This window comes from Prionailurus viverrinus, chromosome C1 (genome assembly GCF_022837055.1).
Source record: "Prionailurus viverrinus isolate Anna chromosome C1, UM_Priviv_1.0, whole genome shotgun sequence".
In the NCBI taxonomy this organism is placed as follows: domain Eukaryota; kingdom Metazoa; phylum Chordata; class Mammalia; order Carnivora; family Felidae; genus Prionailurus; species Prionailurus viverrinus.
The window spans coordinates 184,080,893-184,100,470 of NC_062568.1; the positions used below are offsets into that span (position 1 = coordinate 184,080,893).

General features: G+C 40.5%; 1 protein-coding gene across 15 annotated transcripts in view; it reads right to left on the reverse strand.

The window, feature by feature from the left end:
- MACF1 (microtubule actin crosslinking factor 1) overlaps positions 1 to 19,578 on the reverse strand; it is a 331,328-nt gene that overhangs the window by 114,791 nt on the left and 196,959 nt on the right. For 11 of the 15 annotated variants that reach the window (XM_047871154.1, XM_047871163.1, XM_047871158.1 and 8 more), the window contains exons 29-37: positions 19,054 to 19,216; positions 18,089 to 18,172; positions 15,135 to 15,242; positions 14,843 to 14,941; positions 12,854 to 13,006; positions 12,460 to 12,548; positions 10,238 to 10,373; positions 1,052 to 6,499; positions 40 to 189 (exon numbers count right to left, since the gene is read on the reverse strand). In XM_047871154.1, the coding sequence (XP_047727110.1) occupies positions 40 to 189; positions 1,052 to 6,499; positions 10,238 to 10,373; positions 12,460 to 12,548; positions 12,854 to 13,006; positions 14,843 to 14,941; positions 15,135 to 15,242; positions 18,089 to 18,172; positions 19,054 to 19,216 (6,430 nt within the window). The remainder of the gene's footprint in view (positions 1 to 39; positions 190 to 1,051; positions 6,500 to 10,237; positions 10,374 to 12,459; positions 12,549 to 12,853; positions 13,007 to 14,842; positions 14,942 to 15,134; positions 15,243 to 18,088; positions 18,173 to 19,053; positions 19,217 to 19,578) is intronic. The other 4 variants (XM_047871166.1, XM_047871165.1, XM_047871167.1 and 1 more) reach the window with 1 other exon arrangement.

Genomic DNA, 19,578 nt, shown 5'->3' on the forward strand with positions numbered 1-19,578 from the left:
CCAAGCTGGTGGGCCTGGAGGAGGTCTCTGGCAACCCACCTTGGCCTGACACAGCAGATCCTGTAGCTCTGCCAGGTTTAGGTCCAGAGGTTGAATCTGTTTGGTCCTCATTTCAATGTCTCGTAATACAGACAGATAAGATACCAGCTTCTCATCATGTTCTAGGCAGAGTTGCCGGTTGAATACATTCTGTGGAACCAAAAAGAAAACTCACTCAGATCTGACATCCTCCTTTAAATATGCTTTTAAAAGTAGTTTGGGTCTTACCAATAGACAAAATAGAATTTTTACTACACATAGGGTGGGATGAAATAAAACATGTTGCCTTCAACTGTCAGACAAAAGAGTGATTTTATTAATTTCTTTGGGGAGGAGAGACTCATAGTTATCAATATAGCATCGTTTTAGTGAAACTTCCAAAAGCTATTCTGACTTCAGATAGCATTGCTCCAATATTTCATATTAGTTCCAATGTTGGTTTCTAAATTAAAACCCTTACGATTTTCGGAAAGACATGCTGCCTATTTTCGAACAGCTGTATAACAAACAGATGATGATAAATTAAGTTATACCTTAGAGAATCATCTAGTCCCTGAAGCTGTATGGATGCACACAATTATACATATGTAAACTCAATATCCAGTCAAGAGTTTTAGCATTAAACTAGTTATATCTAAAATACACACACACACACACACACACACACACACACACACACACACACACACACACACACACAGGGGTGGTGCCTGGGCGGTTCAACTGCTTAAGCATCCAACTCTTGGTTTCAGCTCTGGACATTATCTCATGGTTCGTGGATTCAAGCCCTGCATCGGGCTCTGGGCTGATGGCACAGAGCCTGCTTGGGATTCTCTGTCTCTCCCTCTCTCTGCCCCTCCCCTGCTCACTTGCTCTCTCTCTCAAAATAAAGAAACTTTTTTTTTAAATAAAATAAAATAAAATAAAATAAAATAAAATAAAATAAAATAAAATAAAATAAAATAAAATAAAATAAAATACGTATATACAAACACACCATTGGCAAACTTACTTTAGTTGCTCGGAAGGGCTCAGGGTTTACACCTTCATGTCCCTTTCCCCCAGGTGTAGTCGTGAAAGCAGTCTGTTCACCGCCAGGGCTTTCTCTGAGCTCTTCTTGTGGGGTCCTCTCATCCATCTTCATTGTAGGGTATATGAGCGGCACTGGATTTTCTTCACTGGTCTCTGCAATAATGGGACTAATGGCGGCATCTTGTTGCCCTGTCCTCTCTTTTTGAGACACATCTTTGAAGAGTTTCTCTGGAAGAAGGGACACTAAGACTCTGGGATTGCCCTGAGTCACTATGCCCTCAAAAGATGCTGCCTCTACATCTGTAACTGTAGGGCTGGACATTTCTAGAAATTTCTCTCCAGTTATTTCCTGAGTTGTTACTATTTTAGATGCAAGAATTCCATAGATTTCATTATCACTTTTGCTGTCTTGATGATAAAAGTCCTTTTTGTCTGAGACTTCCAGATAGCTGACTTCTTTTGGGTCTACTCTAGAAACTGTACTTTCTTCCAGTTTAAGAGTTCTTGTTGAGTCAGAAGGTACTTCTTGGTATGATCTTTCTTTATATCCATTAGATGAGCGAATCAGATCTTTGGTTTCTTTGGTTTTAAAAGTAACACAGGAATCTTGGTAATCATTGGTCTCTGGTCTGATGGTTCCCTGGAGAGGCTTGTTTGTTTCAGAAATTTGGGATCTGCCTGCAACTTGGGTCTTTCCAACTAATTCCTGATAGTGTAATCCTTTAGGTCCTGGGGTCATAGAAGAGAATGGTTCACTCTGGGCCCCACAAGTAATTTGAGAAAATTTTTCTTCTGCTTTTAAAGTTAGGCAGAGGTTTAAATTTTTTACTTCTCCTTCACTGACTTGATTGGGTTTGAAGAATGTTAAAGCATCCTGATTTACAGAAATTCCTTTGGGTATCATTGGGGAAGAGTTTTCATCTTTACAAATAATAGAAAATTCCAGCTCTCTACCAGCTTCTTTTTCACTAATGGCTATTTCCACAGGTGGATTCTCTACAGTGGATCCCTGGTCAGCTGTAACAATGGTTTCTTGATTCAACTTTTCTTTGGAAAGAACTGGTTTGTGTGTTTCAACACTTTCTTCTAGATTCATCTCCCTCTCCTTCCTCTTACTTTTCTCTCTGGTATTCATTGATTTCTGCATAACCTGCTCACTCAGAAATCTGCCTGAAGTTTCACAATCTGATTCCTGTACTTCTGAAATAATTCTTTCTTGGTTTTCCCTTATCTCTTTAGAATCTGGACCTGACGTAGACCATTTCATTTGGGAAGTAATTTCTATTTGGGCTTCTACTGTTTCCTGCTCTTCATTTGTGTTTTTTTCCACGTCATTACTAGCCACCTCTTTGAATTTAAAATCATGAGCTTCTGAGCGAGAGAGTGTCACTGAACCTTGGCCCAACAATGTACCTTTATGATCGCCAGGACTTATGATACCGACAGATTCTTCAGCATCTGGAGAAACTCTCTTTTTATCTTGATCCTTCCACTCCATTTCCTGTAATGAAATTTCCATGCTCTTTTTGGCCTGCCCCCCATCAGAAACTCTTGTTTGAACCTTTCCTTGTACAGTCTGACTTGCAATCTGAAATAATTTCTCACTTGCTCCTTTACCACAACTCATTCCAGCAGTCTGATTACATACAACTAACATTTCCTTTCTTAGAAATTCCTTCTCTATTTCACATACTTCAATCCCATCTTGCTTTTCAATCTGAGCCCCGTGATTGCAGGACTCTAAAGGATCTATCTGGATCATAGCTGCCAGTTCAGGACTGATCAATCTTTTCTCAACAGCTTCCTTTAAAGTCACTCTCTGATCATTAAATATGTCAACAATTCCTCCATTTAATACCTGATGAGATGCAATAATTTTAACCATGTTTTCATCCACTAATTTCTGTTCTAAGGCTGATGCCAATGTCAGTCTTTTTCCTGTGGCAGTATCTATGATCCCCCCAGTATTTGCTTGAGCTTCCAAAACCTTCAGTGTAGATACAAAGTCCACTTTTCCAAGCTGAGTTGCTTGAGACAATGTAAGCACTTTGTCACTTGCTCCATCTTTAATGTCTGAGAAGGGAATTACTTCTAGATATCTCTGTCCAGATTCAATATCAATCTTACATTTCTTTACTAATTCTGAATAGGGAACAATTCTGTAATTCTCAGGATCTACAATCCCATGCATCATTCCTGAAGACAATATTGCTTCATTAGTTAACAGTCCTTCTTTTTCAGCTTCTGCCAAGGTCAATCTCTGGCCAGAAATGTGATCTACAAAGCTTCCAGGCAAAGCCTGAATTTCTTGGATTTCTCTTTTCAAGTCTGGGTTAACAAGTTCTAATTTTATGGCTTCAGAAAGGGAAATAGTTTCCTTGGTTTCAGGATGATAAAAGCGATGGAGGCTTAAGTTCTCAACTTTTCTGAGTTGCTTGGCTAAATCTTCATCAATGATGCCATGTTCAAAGGCATTATCAACAGAAAGTCTCATCCCAGATGTATGGTGAATGATACCTCCATCCGCCACCTGCTTGGTCAGCAACTGAACAGCCTCCTCTCTCTCCAGAAGTCCTCTGTCAATGGACTGCATGACTGTTAAAGGAGCTTTGCTCTCAGGGTCTAGAATTCCTGTTGTTTCCATTTGTAAGCTAATAAATCTCTCCCTGACTGTTTTCTCAGCATCTCTGCCTTTGGAAGCTTTCTCCAGATTTATAAGCTCTGTCTCATCAGCACTGTCCACCAAGCCAAGATTTGAGGCCAAAGTTACTGAAACTTTTTTGCTTCGTTTCAGGTCAACAACGCCACCAGTCACCACCTGCCCCTCTAAAATTCTCAAGGCTGTTTGTGTGTCAAGAAGTCCCATTGCAACTGCTTCCCTCACAGAGCAGAGTGTGTGGCTACAGGGGTCTAAGACTCCACTTATAGCTTTGTCCGCCCTGAGGACATTATGTAATAGTTTCTCATCCATCAGACCTTCATCGATGACTTCTTCAGTAGTCAAAGACTCGCAGGTCTGAGAGTCAAAGAAGCCGCGAAACATATTCAGCTTTCCCATTAGTTTGACGGCAGTGTGGCTGGGCACAATACCTTGGGCTATTGCTTCATTTAATAAGAGCTTCTGACCTGTTTGTCCGTGAATGATACCACCATCTAGTAATTGTGCAGATAACGTATTTAAGGTAGCTTCCGGGAGCAATTCTGAAGGATGACCGCATGGCAGGGAGGTTTCATGACCATGATCTTCTGCATCTGTTTTTTCTAATGTCATCGTACTACCGCCTGCAATGTTGTGTCCTTCTGGATTATGTTTATGGTCATCCCTACCCAAAAATGTTTTATTTAAGGTTTTCTGTTTATCTAGAGTATGAATATTCATGTCATCTTCAGACTTTAGCTCTGATTCTAAGTCTAGAGTTTTCTTTATCTGAAATTGTGGCTTTTCGCTTTGGGGTTTTAGGAGTAGCCTCCCAGTTTCACCTGGAATTTCAGTTTCAAGTGTGTTTGCTTGTTCTGTCTGACACAGAAAGGAAGCCTTTCTGGAATTCTGCCATTCTTCCTTCGGTGTCTCGACAGAGAAAGGCTCTTTGCCTACTGCCAAGGTCACAGCTTCAGCTTCCTCAGTGGGTACTGTAAGGAGAAATCCCCTGCTAACCTTTTCTCTGGTAGACATTCCTGTTAGTTCTTCCTTTTTGGTACCTAGCAATTGTCCTTTTAACTCTGATTGGACTTTATCTAGGACCATCAAAGAATCAACATTTGGATTTCTCACTTTTTGTTCCCCCACAAACAGCTCCCTTTCAGAATTCTCTACTGAGGAACCTTCAGTTTCCATTGTGGCCCTTTTGCCTTTTGCTTCATTGCAATCTGCCTGAGTGGGATAGTCTTTGTTCTGAGAAGAAATCTGGAGCTCACGTGGCTTCACACTCAGTCCATCACAGAACGTTTCTGTGGTTTTGACATTCACCAATTCTTGTAATCCCTTGGGACTTTCTAGTCTCTGATGCCCAATTTCCAACACTTCTGGAGGACTTGCTTGATATTCTCCTCTTGCTGTCAGTGTCTCTAACAGCTCGTCATCTACCAGGAGCAGCCTCTGTCCATCCTGCACATTAATATAGCTGTGAGTCATCAGCTGAAACAACAGCCTCTCACCATGGCTTACTACGCCCTCAGTTTGGCACCTGCTGTGTGGTAGACCTACTGCTCCAGGATTAATGTTCAATTTGCTTCGTTCTGAATAATCTGCTAATTGCATGTGGGGCATCACATCAGGTATGCAAATGGATTTTAAGTTATTGACAAGATCTTTGTCCAACATACCATCTTCTACTGCTTTTCTCCAGGACCAAACCTCTGTGCTTGCTGGCAGAAACAGAGCTTTAACATGTTGTCGGCCACTAAGGATTTTGTGAGCTAGTTCAGTAGACACAATACCTTGTTCCAGGGCATCTGTGATTGGGAGGATCTCTCCAGATTCAGGCCACAGCAACCCCATGAATGACCAAAGGGACTCCAGAATCACAAGAGCAATCTTAGCAGCTACTAGATCATTGCTCACTGCTTCATCTATTGTCAGCCTATGCCCAGTGATGGTGTCTATGATGCCTCCTGTCTGAAGCTGCCTTATGAGAATAGCACAGGCCATATCTTGGTCAATCAAATTATGTCTTACAGCCTCTTCTACAGTAAGTCTGTGTCCTGTTCTTGGATCTACTATGCCACCAGCAAAAAGCTGAGCTTCCAGCAGCCGGACAGTGACCTGCCTATCTATTAGGCCTTCCTGAACTGCACGAAAAACACTAACCTTCCGGCCTGATTTTAGGCTCACCATTCCCCCTGCCAGTTGTTTGACAGGGAGCAGTTTCAACCCTGATTCCTGGTGGACAATACATCTCTGCGTCAGATCTAGCAAACTGATTTTCTCAGCTGTGTTGGGGTCTATCAAATTCTTGGATGATTTCAAGTAAGACTCTAACACTGAGTGAAGCCTTGCAGAAATAAGGCCTTGGTGAAAAGCCTCCTCTAGGTTGACGCAGCCCTTGTTAGGAGGGAAACTGAAACCTCCAGTTGCCAGGTGAGCTTCCAACACTTTTAGTCCAATTCTCTCACTGATTATTTTCTTTTCAATTGCTTCCACCACGGAAGGAAGCCCTTTGCTCTCAGTAAGCCTGCTTATTAAGGACAGGGCATCCTGTAGCTCCCACAGCTGCTGGTACACCTGGGGATTAATGAGGTTTCTGGCTAGACCCTCTTCCAGAGAGAGCTTTTCACTGGTCTCAGGGGCAATGAGGCCAGACATGATAACCTGGGATTCCAGGAGCACAAGGCCTGTGTCTTGGTCAATGAGGCCCTTTTGCATGGCTTTGAAGATGGGAAATATCTCCACTGTGCCTAGGTCAATCACCCCAGCAACAGCTCTGCAGCCCTAAAAGGAAAACGAAAAAGAAAACTGAATCAGAGAAGCATGCCTGGTGAAAGCATTCCTTCAAAGAACTATAGTCTATCAAATTCTGACCACAAGAAAAACCCAGCCTGGAATGAGCCCCAATGTGTAGGAAACACTGAAGCCTGGCACCGTTAATACTAAAAAAGAGTTTTTCTAAACTGCAGAATGTTGAACATGGCTGGAAGTTCACAGATTACTTGACAGATGCTGGCATTAAGCATATCTGAGTGACAAGCTCTACAAAGTAGCAAGCGGTGAAGGTGAAAAGTCAGCTCTAAGACTAAATCACCACAAAGGTTCTTCCAGAAATCTACCAGTTCCTCAAAAGTGAAAAGTCAACCCTATAAAACAGCTTCTCAGTGTTGTAACCTGTGCAGAAGATCCTGAAGTAGGATGCCTCTGCCAATGAGTTCGGCAGGACCAATCCACAGGATTAGAAGAGTCAAGCAGCCCAATGGCCACATGACATGTGTGCAGCTCTGTAAACAGCCCAACGTGTACCACTCAAGCAGCTGTTCCACAGCTGGGGCAGTCTCATGCAGTGGCCACTGTAAGTATCTCCCAAGGCAATGGCTCTTGGTTAAATTAGTTCTGGGAATCAGAAGTAGCAAGTCAAGGAAGGAACAGACTGGGGACCTTTGCCTCTAACCACTAGGAACTTTTCTTCTGGTCCAGGCTAAAATGGGTAGTACAGCCTCCATGATACACCTACAATTTGTTGGGCACTTAATATATTTATTGAGCACTGATATTTACTTCTCACAACAATCCTATGAAAACAGTTATTTTAATCTTTAGTTTCCAGATGAGAAAATGAGGCACAGTGAGGTTATTAAGTAACTTGTCCAAGGTCACAAAACAAGTGAGATTCAGAGTCAAATCAAGACCTGACTCTAAGTCTCATGCTATTAAATTGCCTCCTCTAACAGACACAGAAGAGCATGAAGGAAAGGCACAGTAGACTGCATCACACTCAGGAGTTAGGTCCTACGTCCAGTAAAGCAGGAAAATCTACACATTGCCAAAATTACCCTTCCCAAAAAGCCTAAAAATGGCTCCTTCCTGTTTGAAAGCCTTTTATCACAGAATGATGGTATTCAGAAATTAAATCGTTTAACGGGCGCCTGGGTGGTTCAGTCAGTTAAGCGTCCAAGTCTTGATTTCAGCTCAGGTCATGATCTCATGGTTGATGAGATCAAACCCTGTGTCAGGCTCCACGCTCCAACGTGGAGACTGCTTGGGATACTCTCTCTGCCCCGCCCCTGCTCATGCTTGCTCTGTCTCAAAATAATTAAACTTAAAAAAATAAAAAAGATTAAATCATTCAAGTGTTTTGTCACTTACTTTTATTACTTTCAACTTTCTACCTCTTCTTGTTTATGTTCATTATCTTTGTTTCCTATAGATGATTTTGTCTGCCCCCTTCAGTCAGTATTACTTTCTGATCCTCGTTTAACTCTTGAACTAATCCATGGAGGATTTATCCATGGAGGATGTTGTTGAAGCAACTGCCAATCACTTCCCTGCCTCCTAAATAATGCATTCCATTCTGTCTCAGGGAGAGTAAACTCTGTAAGAGCAGGTACCCTGCCCATTCAGTGTCTAAGAACAGTACCGGCAGTTCAAGAAACATTTGTTGAATTAATGAATAAATTGGTAAACAGTAAGGAAATCCTTAAAATCTTTAAACTACTTGCCCCCAGATTTTAAAGGCATGCACTGAGAATTTCAAATTCAATTAGTGGCACAGTATAAGAGACAAAGAATGGAGAGCAAATGAGGGAACACATTTGGTTCACATCCCTAATCTCACTGTATTTATTCAAATAATGGACTAAAACATAAAATTCTCACCACTACTTAAAATATTATGTGTTGTTCCCCATCCTCTTTCTGTGTTCTGAACCTAGAAAGTAGTTCCACTTGTATGACGCAAATGTGTATTATATGCATTTACCAGGTATTTGTTCTATAGAGACTGAAGGGAAAATCACACTAGCATAGGACTCTTTGAGATACATGAAAAATTCCTTTTATAAAATCCATGTAAAGACTGTTCAGAAGCAGACAAGATGACAAAGGAAAAAATTCTTTTGAGAACTTCTAATTTCTTCTGTGAGATTCCTCAAATACTGATATTGAAGAAAAACCTGGAGTCTAGCCAATTGCTAGACAAAGAGAAAAGACTACAGGCTGTTCCTTCCAATACTCTCAGGATTGAAGGACAGGCAAGAAGCACCAAGCTGGGCAATAATCCAGAGAAATCCAGTTCAGTCCCACCAAACATGGGCATTCTGACCTAAACAAGCAGAGAAAGACAGACGGAGAGGAGGAAAGGAAACGTAAAAGGCTTCTACTTACCAGAGTCGCAGCACGCCTTGGGCAGATAGAGAGAGAGCCTTACGGAGCAGCTCAGCCGCATCGCACACACAGTGTAAGCTTGGGGTTAGCGTCCAGCATGCGACTGTTTGTTTTTTTGTAAAAAAGAACCCCAAACAGGTCGTCCTCTTTTTCCCTTTTGTGCATTTGTGCTTAAACTCCAAAGGGTTAGTGAAACTTGTAAGCAAGGATGTCAGTTAATCAGAACAATACTTCACATGAAACACACAAACAGTAACAGGGGACACATCATGCTCAATGTAGTGGTGCTCAGCAGCTTGTCTTTCTTTCTTTTTCCCCCCCTTTTTTAACCTTTCAAAATGAGAACTGGGTGTTCTCAGCAAGCAATTGTTAAAACTTTTCACATACTCCCTTATATGGTGAAGCAATAAGCCATTAGAAGTGGGCTACCTTACATAAGGATGCTAAACCAGCATATTCTTTCTGGAAAACTACTCTCAAACAAATCATAGCTGGTTCTGTCTTGTGATCTTTATAACTCTAGCTCCTGATGCACCAATTTCATACCCAAGGACCAGAGTCAAAGCATGTTTTGTCTGAATATCATTTTGAGCATCATCGAGACCAAATCTGACAACCACATGAGCTTAAATTTTGACCTGCCCCACATAATTTGGCCATTGCTTCACAACATAGGAAATAAGCAGGCAAACACATATATATCCCAGAGACACATGTATATAATATGGTAAGTTTACATATACACACAAAAATCCAGGAAGAACTCAGGACAACCAGCAGGAACTTGACAATTTTCCTATGGTCTGGGAAGGGAACATGAGTGGGAACTGGTAAAGATGTCACACTATGGAATGACCATGGGTGAGGGGAACCAGCGTCTCAGTCAGTACAACCAATCCACCAGTTTGCTTGGAAAATGAACATTTCTCACTTATTTAGTAGCTATGAAAAAAAATATGGAGGAAGAAGTACATGGCCTTTTCTTCCCAATATTCAGAACTTCTGGCTGTCAACTTTTGAATGACAACGCCATGAAGGAGTAATCTTGCTGCCCTGTGATCAGATATAATATAGGATTTATATTCTCTTCAATTGCGGTCTGCCATAAAATGGCAGAAACAGAAACTGTAAATCAGGTCTACAGCGTTGGCCATAAGTGCCTTCTAGTGTTTTTGACTGACCAATACATCATGGAACCCCAGTAAAGAAACACAAGACAAATGGCTGCTATGGTGAGGTTAAAAATTAAGTCACATTGGTCATGGAAAGCTAGTGAACATGATTCTCAATCAGCAAAGCTGCTTTCATACCATTCAAAAGGTACCTTTCCTATTTGGAGAGAGAAACTAAATGTACCTTTTGTTCTGTCTGTTGGGCCAACTGGCTCTGAAGTTGCTGAAGCTGGTTTGCTGAACCATCACAAAGGTCATGGTAAGCCTTATTTAGGGCATTTAATTGTTCAGATATTTGTTCCTTCTCTTTTTCTGAGAGCCTAGAAGATGAAACATTGAAGCTCTTTTAGGGAAAAACGTTCTCTTCTAAAAATAAAATATTTTAAACAGACAAAAGAGAAAATAACCTCTCATTTACCTATTACCCAACTATCCACCTTTGCCAAGTTTTAGTATCGTACCAGATTTACTTTAGATCTTTTTCATGGAAATAAGACATTACGGATATATTCAAAGTCCCATGTACATTTGTCACCAACCCTGTTCTTTTACCTTTCTCCCTAGAGGTAATCGCAATCTTGGATTTGGTGAATTTTGCAACTACCCATCAATTTATTGAGATTTCCTAAGCCCTCCTTAACTCTCCCACTTTTTTCTTAATCTATCATTCCTCCCTATGATCTTCAGTATCTTCTTCTTGTAGTCCAGACCCCACAGTCCATAGTCTCTATTAGCTCCTCGTTATTAGCCTTGCACTCTGTCCTTGCTAATCTGATGAAACTCCTGCCCCAGATCAATAGAATCACTGGACTTCTCTGCTCCTGCCTGCAGGCTAAGTATATCCTGTGTGTGTGTGTGTGTGTGTGTGTGTGTGTGTGTGTGTGTGTGTGTGTGTCTTGGGGTGGGGGGAGGGAGGAGACCCTATGGAGGAGATCCTACTGGTTTCCAGTCTCTAGTGGACCTGAGAGCTTCCTGACAACCTTCTTGGAGGCCCCAGTCAATCCCAATTCCTTTGCCCTGTGAGGGAGCTATCCTCACAGCAAACAACCTTTCAGTCTATTTCAAAAGGAATTGCAGACCACTGGGCACGAATTCACTCACCTTCTGGCTTCGCTCCTTACATATTTACCTCTATCCACACCTTTCCTAATCTCCTTTTCCTCAAACCTCATAGGAAAAGCTGTCTTGACTCTGGTCTAGGGTTGTACTTTCTACCCACTGATAAATTGTGTCCTCTCCTATAACTCTGGGACCCCTCTCCTGTTATTATTCAATCTCTTTCTCCCTTTTGGTCCTTGAGACTCAGTCCATAAACATAGCTAAGTTCCTCTGATCTTTCAAGAAGAGGTCTTTCTTGATTGTATATTCTACTCTAATTATTTACTGTATTATTACCGCCATTTCCTATGGCTAAGCTTCTTGAAAGAGTAGTCTAATTTTGCTATCACTAACTTCCTCACCTCATGTACTCCCCGTCATACTGAATCTGACATCATGCCTCAACTTTTCATCAGTCATCAAAAACTTCCAACTTGCCAAATTCAAGAGAAACATCTCAGTCTCAGTCTTTCTTGACCTCTGACCACTTTCTCCTTTTTGGAACACTATTCTCTCATAGGTTCTAAAGTATTACTCATAATATTCCCTCTATTTCTATAAGGCTTCCTTTACAGGCTGAAAAGTACCAAGACGCCCTTGAACCCTTGTAAACTAATCCATTCATGGTTTCTACTATGCTGATGACTCAGATCTGCATCACTTTAGACTTCTCTCATTAATTCTAAATTTACATACACACCTCCCCATTGGACAACTTTAGTGGAACTATGTAAGGCATAAATTAACATATGAGGTACCTTCTAATACATTCTAAGTATTTCCACTCTTATGTCCTGTGGGCTCTTCAGGTTCATAATATCTAAGAATAAAGCTGCCTTCTCCCTCAATCCACACCTTCTCGTGTATTCCCTATCTTGGTTAGTGACATCACCATACATTCAGAGACCTAAGCCAGAAACCTAGAAGTTATATCTGACAATCTTCATTTGTCACCAAACCCTGTAAGTTCATCATCCTTAATAACTTTTGAATTCTTGCCCTTCTCCACCCTCAACATTTCTCGCCCATATTATCACAACAGCCTCTTTACTGGTCTCAGGCCTCCACTTTGTGAATGTATTCTCTGTAAAACTGTTCTAGAAATCTTCATCAACAAAATCCAATCATATAGAAGAGACTCCTCCCCATAGTCAACAAGGTAAAATGCAAACTCTTCAGCACGAACAATGAGGCTCTTCATAATCTGGCTCTTGCAGCCCTAAATTCTCCAGTCTCCCTGTGACCTTAAGTTTTAGCCAAGTAGATTCAGTCCCCTACATGTGCCAAAATTTCTCATTTAATACTCACTTATGACCATGCTTGGCCAAGAAGATCTGTGAGGTTTTAATGGCCTCAGAGACTTGTTCCCTCTTGGTTGTCAGTTCCTCTGCCAGAACCTAGGTGGTAGAAACAAAGAGTATAGCCTCAGAACCCAATAGATCAAAGAATCAAAATTATTTGAAATAACTTTTTAAAAATCCTAGGGAAAAACCTAGCTTAGGTCAGATTTTTATTACCAATAAGCTATATAAAGTTGATTAAGAAGGTAAAGTACAAATAGGATGACTTCTTAAATTTCTTTAAGTTAGGCAGTTAACATTTATTGAGAATATCATTCCTGGGATGGCCCATATGTGATTTGTTTTATTCCATCTAACGCATTCTTACATATTATTAAGAGACAGATGGCTCTTCTACTCACCTGCTGTTCTAAAATAGCTTTTTCAATGTCCGTCGATTCTTTGGTCTGGGATGAGGTAGCTTTGCTTTGTGTGTTCCTTGCTAGGGTAGACACCCAGCCCAAAAGTTCTTTAACCTTCTCCACATGTTCCTGCTTTTCCTCTTCTACAACTTTCTAGAACAGGAATTAGAAAATCAGTATCTTGGTCAATGTCTTATTAAACTGGCCTGACTTCTGATTTCCTAAAATAGAGACACAAAAGTTACCTAAATCAGTAGGAAGCTAAAATAACCCCAAGATAAATATAATTTACCCAGCCTAGAACATTGTTCATAGGTGCTTAACTGTGTGATACTAGTAGCCAAATTCAACATATCTAGGTTAGCACCTTTCTAAAAAAGAACAATTTTTTTAACATAACGTATTCAATAATTATTTACTGATATTTAAATATCCTTTAAATATAGCATCTTTTTTCATGATTCTTAGATTTACAGGTAAAGAGAATGAAGTCTACAGAGATTAAGTGAGATAGTTATGACATAAAGGAAGTTTTTTGCTAATTTGCATAGGCAAAAATTGGTATGAGTTAGTATTTCCAAAGCGTTTCTTTTATAAAAGTGAGCAACATACAGAAACTTATTTTGCAAAGACGTAGATTTGTATAAGATTATATACTCATTATAAAAAATTCACATAATCTGAAGTGCATAACATATATCCCTTTAATCTCATTCCCCAGAATTTTGGTGTCCACCTGGCCCTTGAACAACACAGGTTTGCACTGGGTGGGTCCACTTATACACGCATTTTATTTTATAAATACAGTTCTTACATAAATGTATTTTCTCTTTATCATGATATTCTTAACATTTTCTTTTCTCTAGCTTACTTTAAGAACACAATATATAATAAATCTCTTTCATAATTTTAACAGTTTCATAGCATCCCATTGTATGGAATTTGTATGTTTCCAATTATTTCCCATTAACAAATTATGCTTTATTAAGGATCTTTGTTCATATCTCCTTTCTTCATATTTACAATATATCTATAATGAAGACACTTGGAAGTGGGAGAGTTGGGACATTATACAGTCAATCCTCATTATTCAAATTCCATATTTGTGAATTTGTTCTACTCACTAGAATTTATTTGTAACTCCAAAGTCAATACTTATAGCAATTTCGTAGTCTTTTCCAGATATGCCCAATGTTCCCAGCTGAGGGTGACACTGTACCTTCTCATTCCAGCTCTTATACTATAAACAAGTATTGTTTTCACAGTCTATTTAGTATCATGTTTTTTCACAATTTTTTTGGTGATTTCACCATTTAAAATGGACCCAAGCAGGGCACCTAGGTGACTCAGTCGGTTAAGCGTCCCACTCTTGATTTCGGCTCAGGTCATGATCTTGCAGTTTGTGAGATCAAGCCCCACATCAGGCTCTGCACTGATGGCACAGAGCCTGCTTGGGATTCTGTCTCTCCCTCGCTCTCTGACCCTCCCCCACTCATGCTCACGCTCTCTCAAAATAAATAAACTTAAAAAAATAATTGATTTATTTTAAAAATAAATAAAATAAAATAAAATGGACGCAAGCACAGTGCTGAAGTGCTATCTCATGTTCCTAGGCAAAAGAAGGCTGTGAATGCCTTACAGAGAAAATGTATGTTAAATAAACTTCATTTAGGTGTGAGGTACAGTGCTCTTGGCCTGAATCAACAAAATATATTAAATAAGGTATTTTTAAACAAAAACACACATAAAACAAGGTTATGTATTATTCACTGACAAAAATGTGTGACTAGAGGCTCACAGGAACCTAACCCTGTATTTCCCCTAAGTGTAAGAGTGCAGTATTCCCTAATGTGGTGTGATAGTAACTTCACAAAACATGACTACTGTGAATAATGAAAATTGGCTGTGTGTGCACTTTAAATTTTGCAAGAGGAAACACAGGATTTTTAATTCTATTTTCAAAATGATTTAGGACCCAACCATCCTCACCTCTTCCTCCTCTAGTCGCCGGAGCGCATCACTGATGTATTTTACATGCTGAGTTGTTAAGGTCACCAGAGCTGTGTAGCGAGTCCTCAAGTCCATGAACTATGGTTCAGAAAAACAATTTAGATAAATTATCTGCCGGAAAAGTATATTTAAATAGTTGAAAATGAGAGGAAGTTTTCATGAAATCACATGCTCAACAGAAAGGTGAACCCTAAATCAAACTGTCAGGGCCCCAACAAACAAATCTTTCCTTAAGGGAAGACAGTGGCATGTCCTTTCCCCACCCTTTCACCTCTTGCGTGATGGCATCTGAGGAGGAAAGCATGCGACGGCGCTTGCCAGGGGATTTCTGCTGTGATTCCACAAATGCCTTGTATGTCATCAGTTGCAATTCATAGTCCTGGGAGAGGAAGACATTTCACCACATTTACACATACTCATGCAACATAACTCATGCAACAGAATCATAGTATTTCATTGCTGGAAGGCACTTTGGTGATCACTTAAACCAGTGATTAGCAAACTTTTTTGCTTAAAGGGCCAGGTGGAAACTATCAGGCCATACGCTCTGTCCTAGCTGCTCAACTCTGCCACTGTAAGGGAGGACAACTGGAGACAATCAGTAAATGAAAGGGTGTGATGGTGTTATCATAAACCATCATGGATGGACACTTGAAAGCTGAAGTTCATAGAATTTTCATGTGTCATGAAGTATTCTTCTTCTTTGGTTTTGGGGGTTTTTCTTGCTATTTCTCATGGGCCACAGAAAGATAGTGTGCAGGCTCAATTTAGCCTGTGGGTCATAGTTTGCTGACCATCCTCATCCTCTCATACATTGGGAACCTGAGGCCTAGAGACAGGAAGTGCGTCTCCCTGATTACTCAGTGGGTGAGCAACAGAGAGATCCTAAACCGATGCTCTTCTCATGTTGCTGTGCTATGCTGACATCGCCTCTGCCATCCTGAGAGTGCTGTCTTCCTCCAGGACCCCTTCCTATCACATATGGATGGGTGCCAGGGAGCCTCTTATTACTCTCCTGCCTTTACTCTCTTCTCAATTTCTTTTCTATCCTGCCACCAGAATAGCTTTTCTAAAACATAATGATGATCACTTCATTCCTCTGTTTGAAAGCTTTTAATGATCTAGAGCAGAGCTTCTCAAATAGCAACATGCACATAAATCACCTTGGGGATCTTGTTGAAACTGAGATCCTGATTTGGCAGGTTAAAGATTCTGCATTTCTGACAAGCTCCCCAATGATACTGATGCTCCTGATTCTAACACCCCATTTTGAGGAACAAGAATAGAAAGTAAAGCCAAGAGAACTGAACAAGGCCTTTCATAGGCTGGCCTCAACTTTCCCTTCTCATTTTCCACAGTCACTGCTTCTTATGTATCACACACCATCTAGCTATGTCAGAATTATTTGCTATTTCCTCCTATAATCATTATATTTCCATTCCTCTGTGCCTTTGACTATGCAGTTCCCTTGGACTGGAATGCCCTGCTTTTTGTTGTCTACTTAGAAAACTCTAGGCAGGAGAAAAACACGGAATGAGTTCCTTAAGCAGCCTAGAGCAGCAGTAAAAAAAAAAAAATTATTACTATTACTACTACTATAATAGTACAATATTAGTAGTAATAAAATGGTAACAATAATAAAAGCAGGTGCTACCATTTACTGAATGTATCTTAAGTTTGAGGCAATGTCCTATGTATACACTATCCCAGGTAATCTTTATAACCATTCAGTGAAGTACTGATTCCATTTTGTAGATTTAGCAACAGGCACCCAGAGAGGCTAAGTACTTGCATAAAGTTTTAAGCCTAGAAAACGGTGAAGCTAGGATTTAAACTCAATTCTTTGTGATACCAAGTCTTTAGTTATTAACTAAAGAAATGGGTTCATTCATAGAATATTTGTTGAGCAACTACTATTACCTATCATTGTTCTGAGTGCTATATGCATAGTGGAGAACGCGTTAGAAAAAACCTTGCTCCCTTGGAACTTACATTCTAGTGGGAAGGAACACAATAAACAAATAAATATATAATAATCTCAGGTCATTTTTATTTGGAGACGTTATCAGAGAAATAGGGAAGGGGGACCAGATCATGCATAGCCTCATAAACTATACACGGCTTTAAATTTTTATTATGAGTATGATATGAAGTCACTAGACAGTTTTAAGCAGGTGACTGACGTGATCCAATTTACCATACTTGAGCTATTGTAAGGTGCACATCTCCCCCACATTTTAGTATCTCTAAAATTAGAATGTGTCTTACAATCAATGGTATTTGCAAAATTAGCAGAATTTCGGGGTGCCTGGGTGGCGCAGTCGGTTAAGCGTCCGACTTCAGCCAGGTCACGATCTCGAGGTCCGTGGGTTCGAGCCCCACGTCAGGCTCTGGGCTGATGGCTCAGAGCCTGGAGCCTGTTTCCGATTCTGTGTCTCCCTCTCTCTCTGCCCCTCCCCCGTTCATGCTCTGTCTCTCTCTGTCCCAAAAATAAATAAAAAACGTTGAAAAAAAAAAGTTAAAAAAAAATCTATTTAAAAAAAAAATTAGCAGAATTTCTTCTTTTTTGGTAGTGTATAAGATAATGGTGTGGCTTATAACTGACAATGTCTGAGATTCGGTGACATGCAGTATGCTCTAAAAAGGTGGGTCTAGCTACTACGTGGGAAAATAGCCTATGGGGCAGGCTGAGCAAGAGATCAGCTCAGAGGATTAGAAGAGTCTAAGGAAGATTCCTCACTCAGATGTGAAACAGGGAAATGGGGACAGGTGAGTGGGTAACAAGAGATAGATCAAGGACATATTGGAAGATGAAGCCAAGCTGTTCACAGACAGAACATAAACTTTAAGGTAAAGAGAAGATTTAAGGGTAACTCTTGGGTTTTCTGCTTCAGCAAGTGGGAAAATGGGACACTCCTGAAATAGGCGAGACCTGAGAAGTACATGTGAGAGGAAATCCAAAACATTCTGTTTCTGACATGGCAAGTTTAAAAAAACCTGTGGATCATCTTAAGTGTGATTCCTTGAATCAGAGCTGATGTCTGGTACTACTCTGAGCATCCTCAAATATAGGGCCATGAAAAGTACACATGTGCATTAACTGGAGGATTGGGCCAGCCCCCCCCCGCAAAAGCTTACTTGTCCAAAAGCAAACCCGACAGTGACAAGGGAGATCTTTCTCTGCTAGAGATCATTTATATGCCTTTGGGGATATGGTAGAGTTACCTTTACAATAGTGGAGTATTGCTGGGAAAATTTTTGACACTGGTCCAGCTTTGTCTGATTCTTCTCGATTTCTGCAAACAGATCCTGGAAACCAAAGTATCACAACATTACCATCGTCCGTATTGTCATCAAAACAGCTATCATTTATTATGTTCTAAGGCAGATTTCAAATCTTAGCGACATCAGAATCACCTGTGAGGCAATCACTGTCTTGCCAGGCCACCTCCAGAGTTTCTGATTCGGTAGGTCTGGGTAAGTCTGAGAACTTGCATTTCTAACATGCTCTCAGTAATGCTGATGCTTCTAGTCTGGACTCCACACTTCAAAAACCCTGCTCTGCAAATTTTACATGTATCCCTTCATTTAACCTTAACAACAATAACTTTATGAGTGAGATAGGTTAAACAAATAATGGACTATGTCCATTTTATTGATGAGGAAGTAGAATGCTGAGAAGTTAAGTAATTTGGTCAAGGTCTTATAGTGAGTGAGTGAGCCAGGACTGGAATCCAAGCAATTTAACACCAGACTTCATACTCTAAACTGTGATGTTAAACAAGATAAACAACAAAACACTAACAAGTAAAAACCACTTTGAATAATTTTTGTCCAGTTACATCTTTCCTGGTTTTCCATGCCCCATGTTCTAATCCTAGTAAAATCAAATGCAGTATCAAGAAACAAAATGAGGCAAGATAATTTTAATCTGTCCACCTATGGTTTCAATATATAGTCTCTGAAACTCAGGTTTCAAAGGGACCTTACAAGTCTGTCTGGCCTAAGTGCAAAACCAGTATCATCTTGAGACCATCTTGCTTGAACTATTTTCAGAAGAGGAGTCTCAGAATACCTTGCTATTTGGGGGAAGCTTAATTGCTAGCTTTTCACCTCCTTCCATGATGAACTAACTCCTCCCCACCCCCCACCCCCGCACACAACTTTCACCATGCTACTGCTATACCCACCGTCTGCTGGCTAAGCTGCTCCGACAGCACTCTGCTATCCTCTGCCTGGCCTGGCTTCATCATTTCCTGCTGGGCAGTGGTTTCCTCAATCCATTTGATGAGAGTTCCATGGCAGGCTCTGTAATCTCCCAGAACTTCCTGAATACTTTCTAGCTCAGATTGGCTGGAGGAGCATAGGGAAAGAAACTGCCATTAGACACCTTGGTACAAACACAATAAAGTAAATGGGGCAATTCCCTCCTTATCCCATTCTTCCAGTTGGGCTTGATCACAGAGGATTCATCTATTTTGGGGAAACAGTAGTACAATGCCAACGGAGACCTATGCACGTAAACAGTGCCCTGTGGGGTGAAAGTAAGTAGAAACCAGTTTTGCATGGTAGCCCTGGACACTGCTTTGGAGCCTGGCATCCCATGATGATCCTTGTCAATTTTTTTTACCTAGGCTGCCAAGGATCACCAGGATTGCCAATAAGATAGTGCTGGCTGTACACTTCTGTCTCCTGATGACAGAGTACCCGTTGGA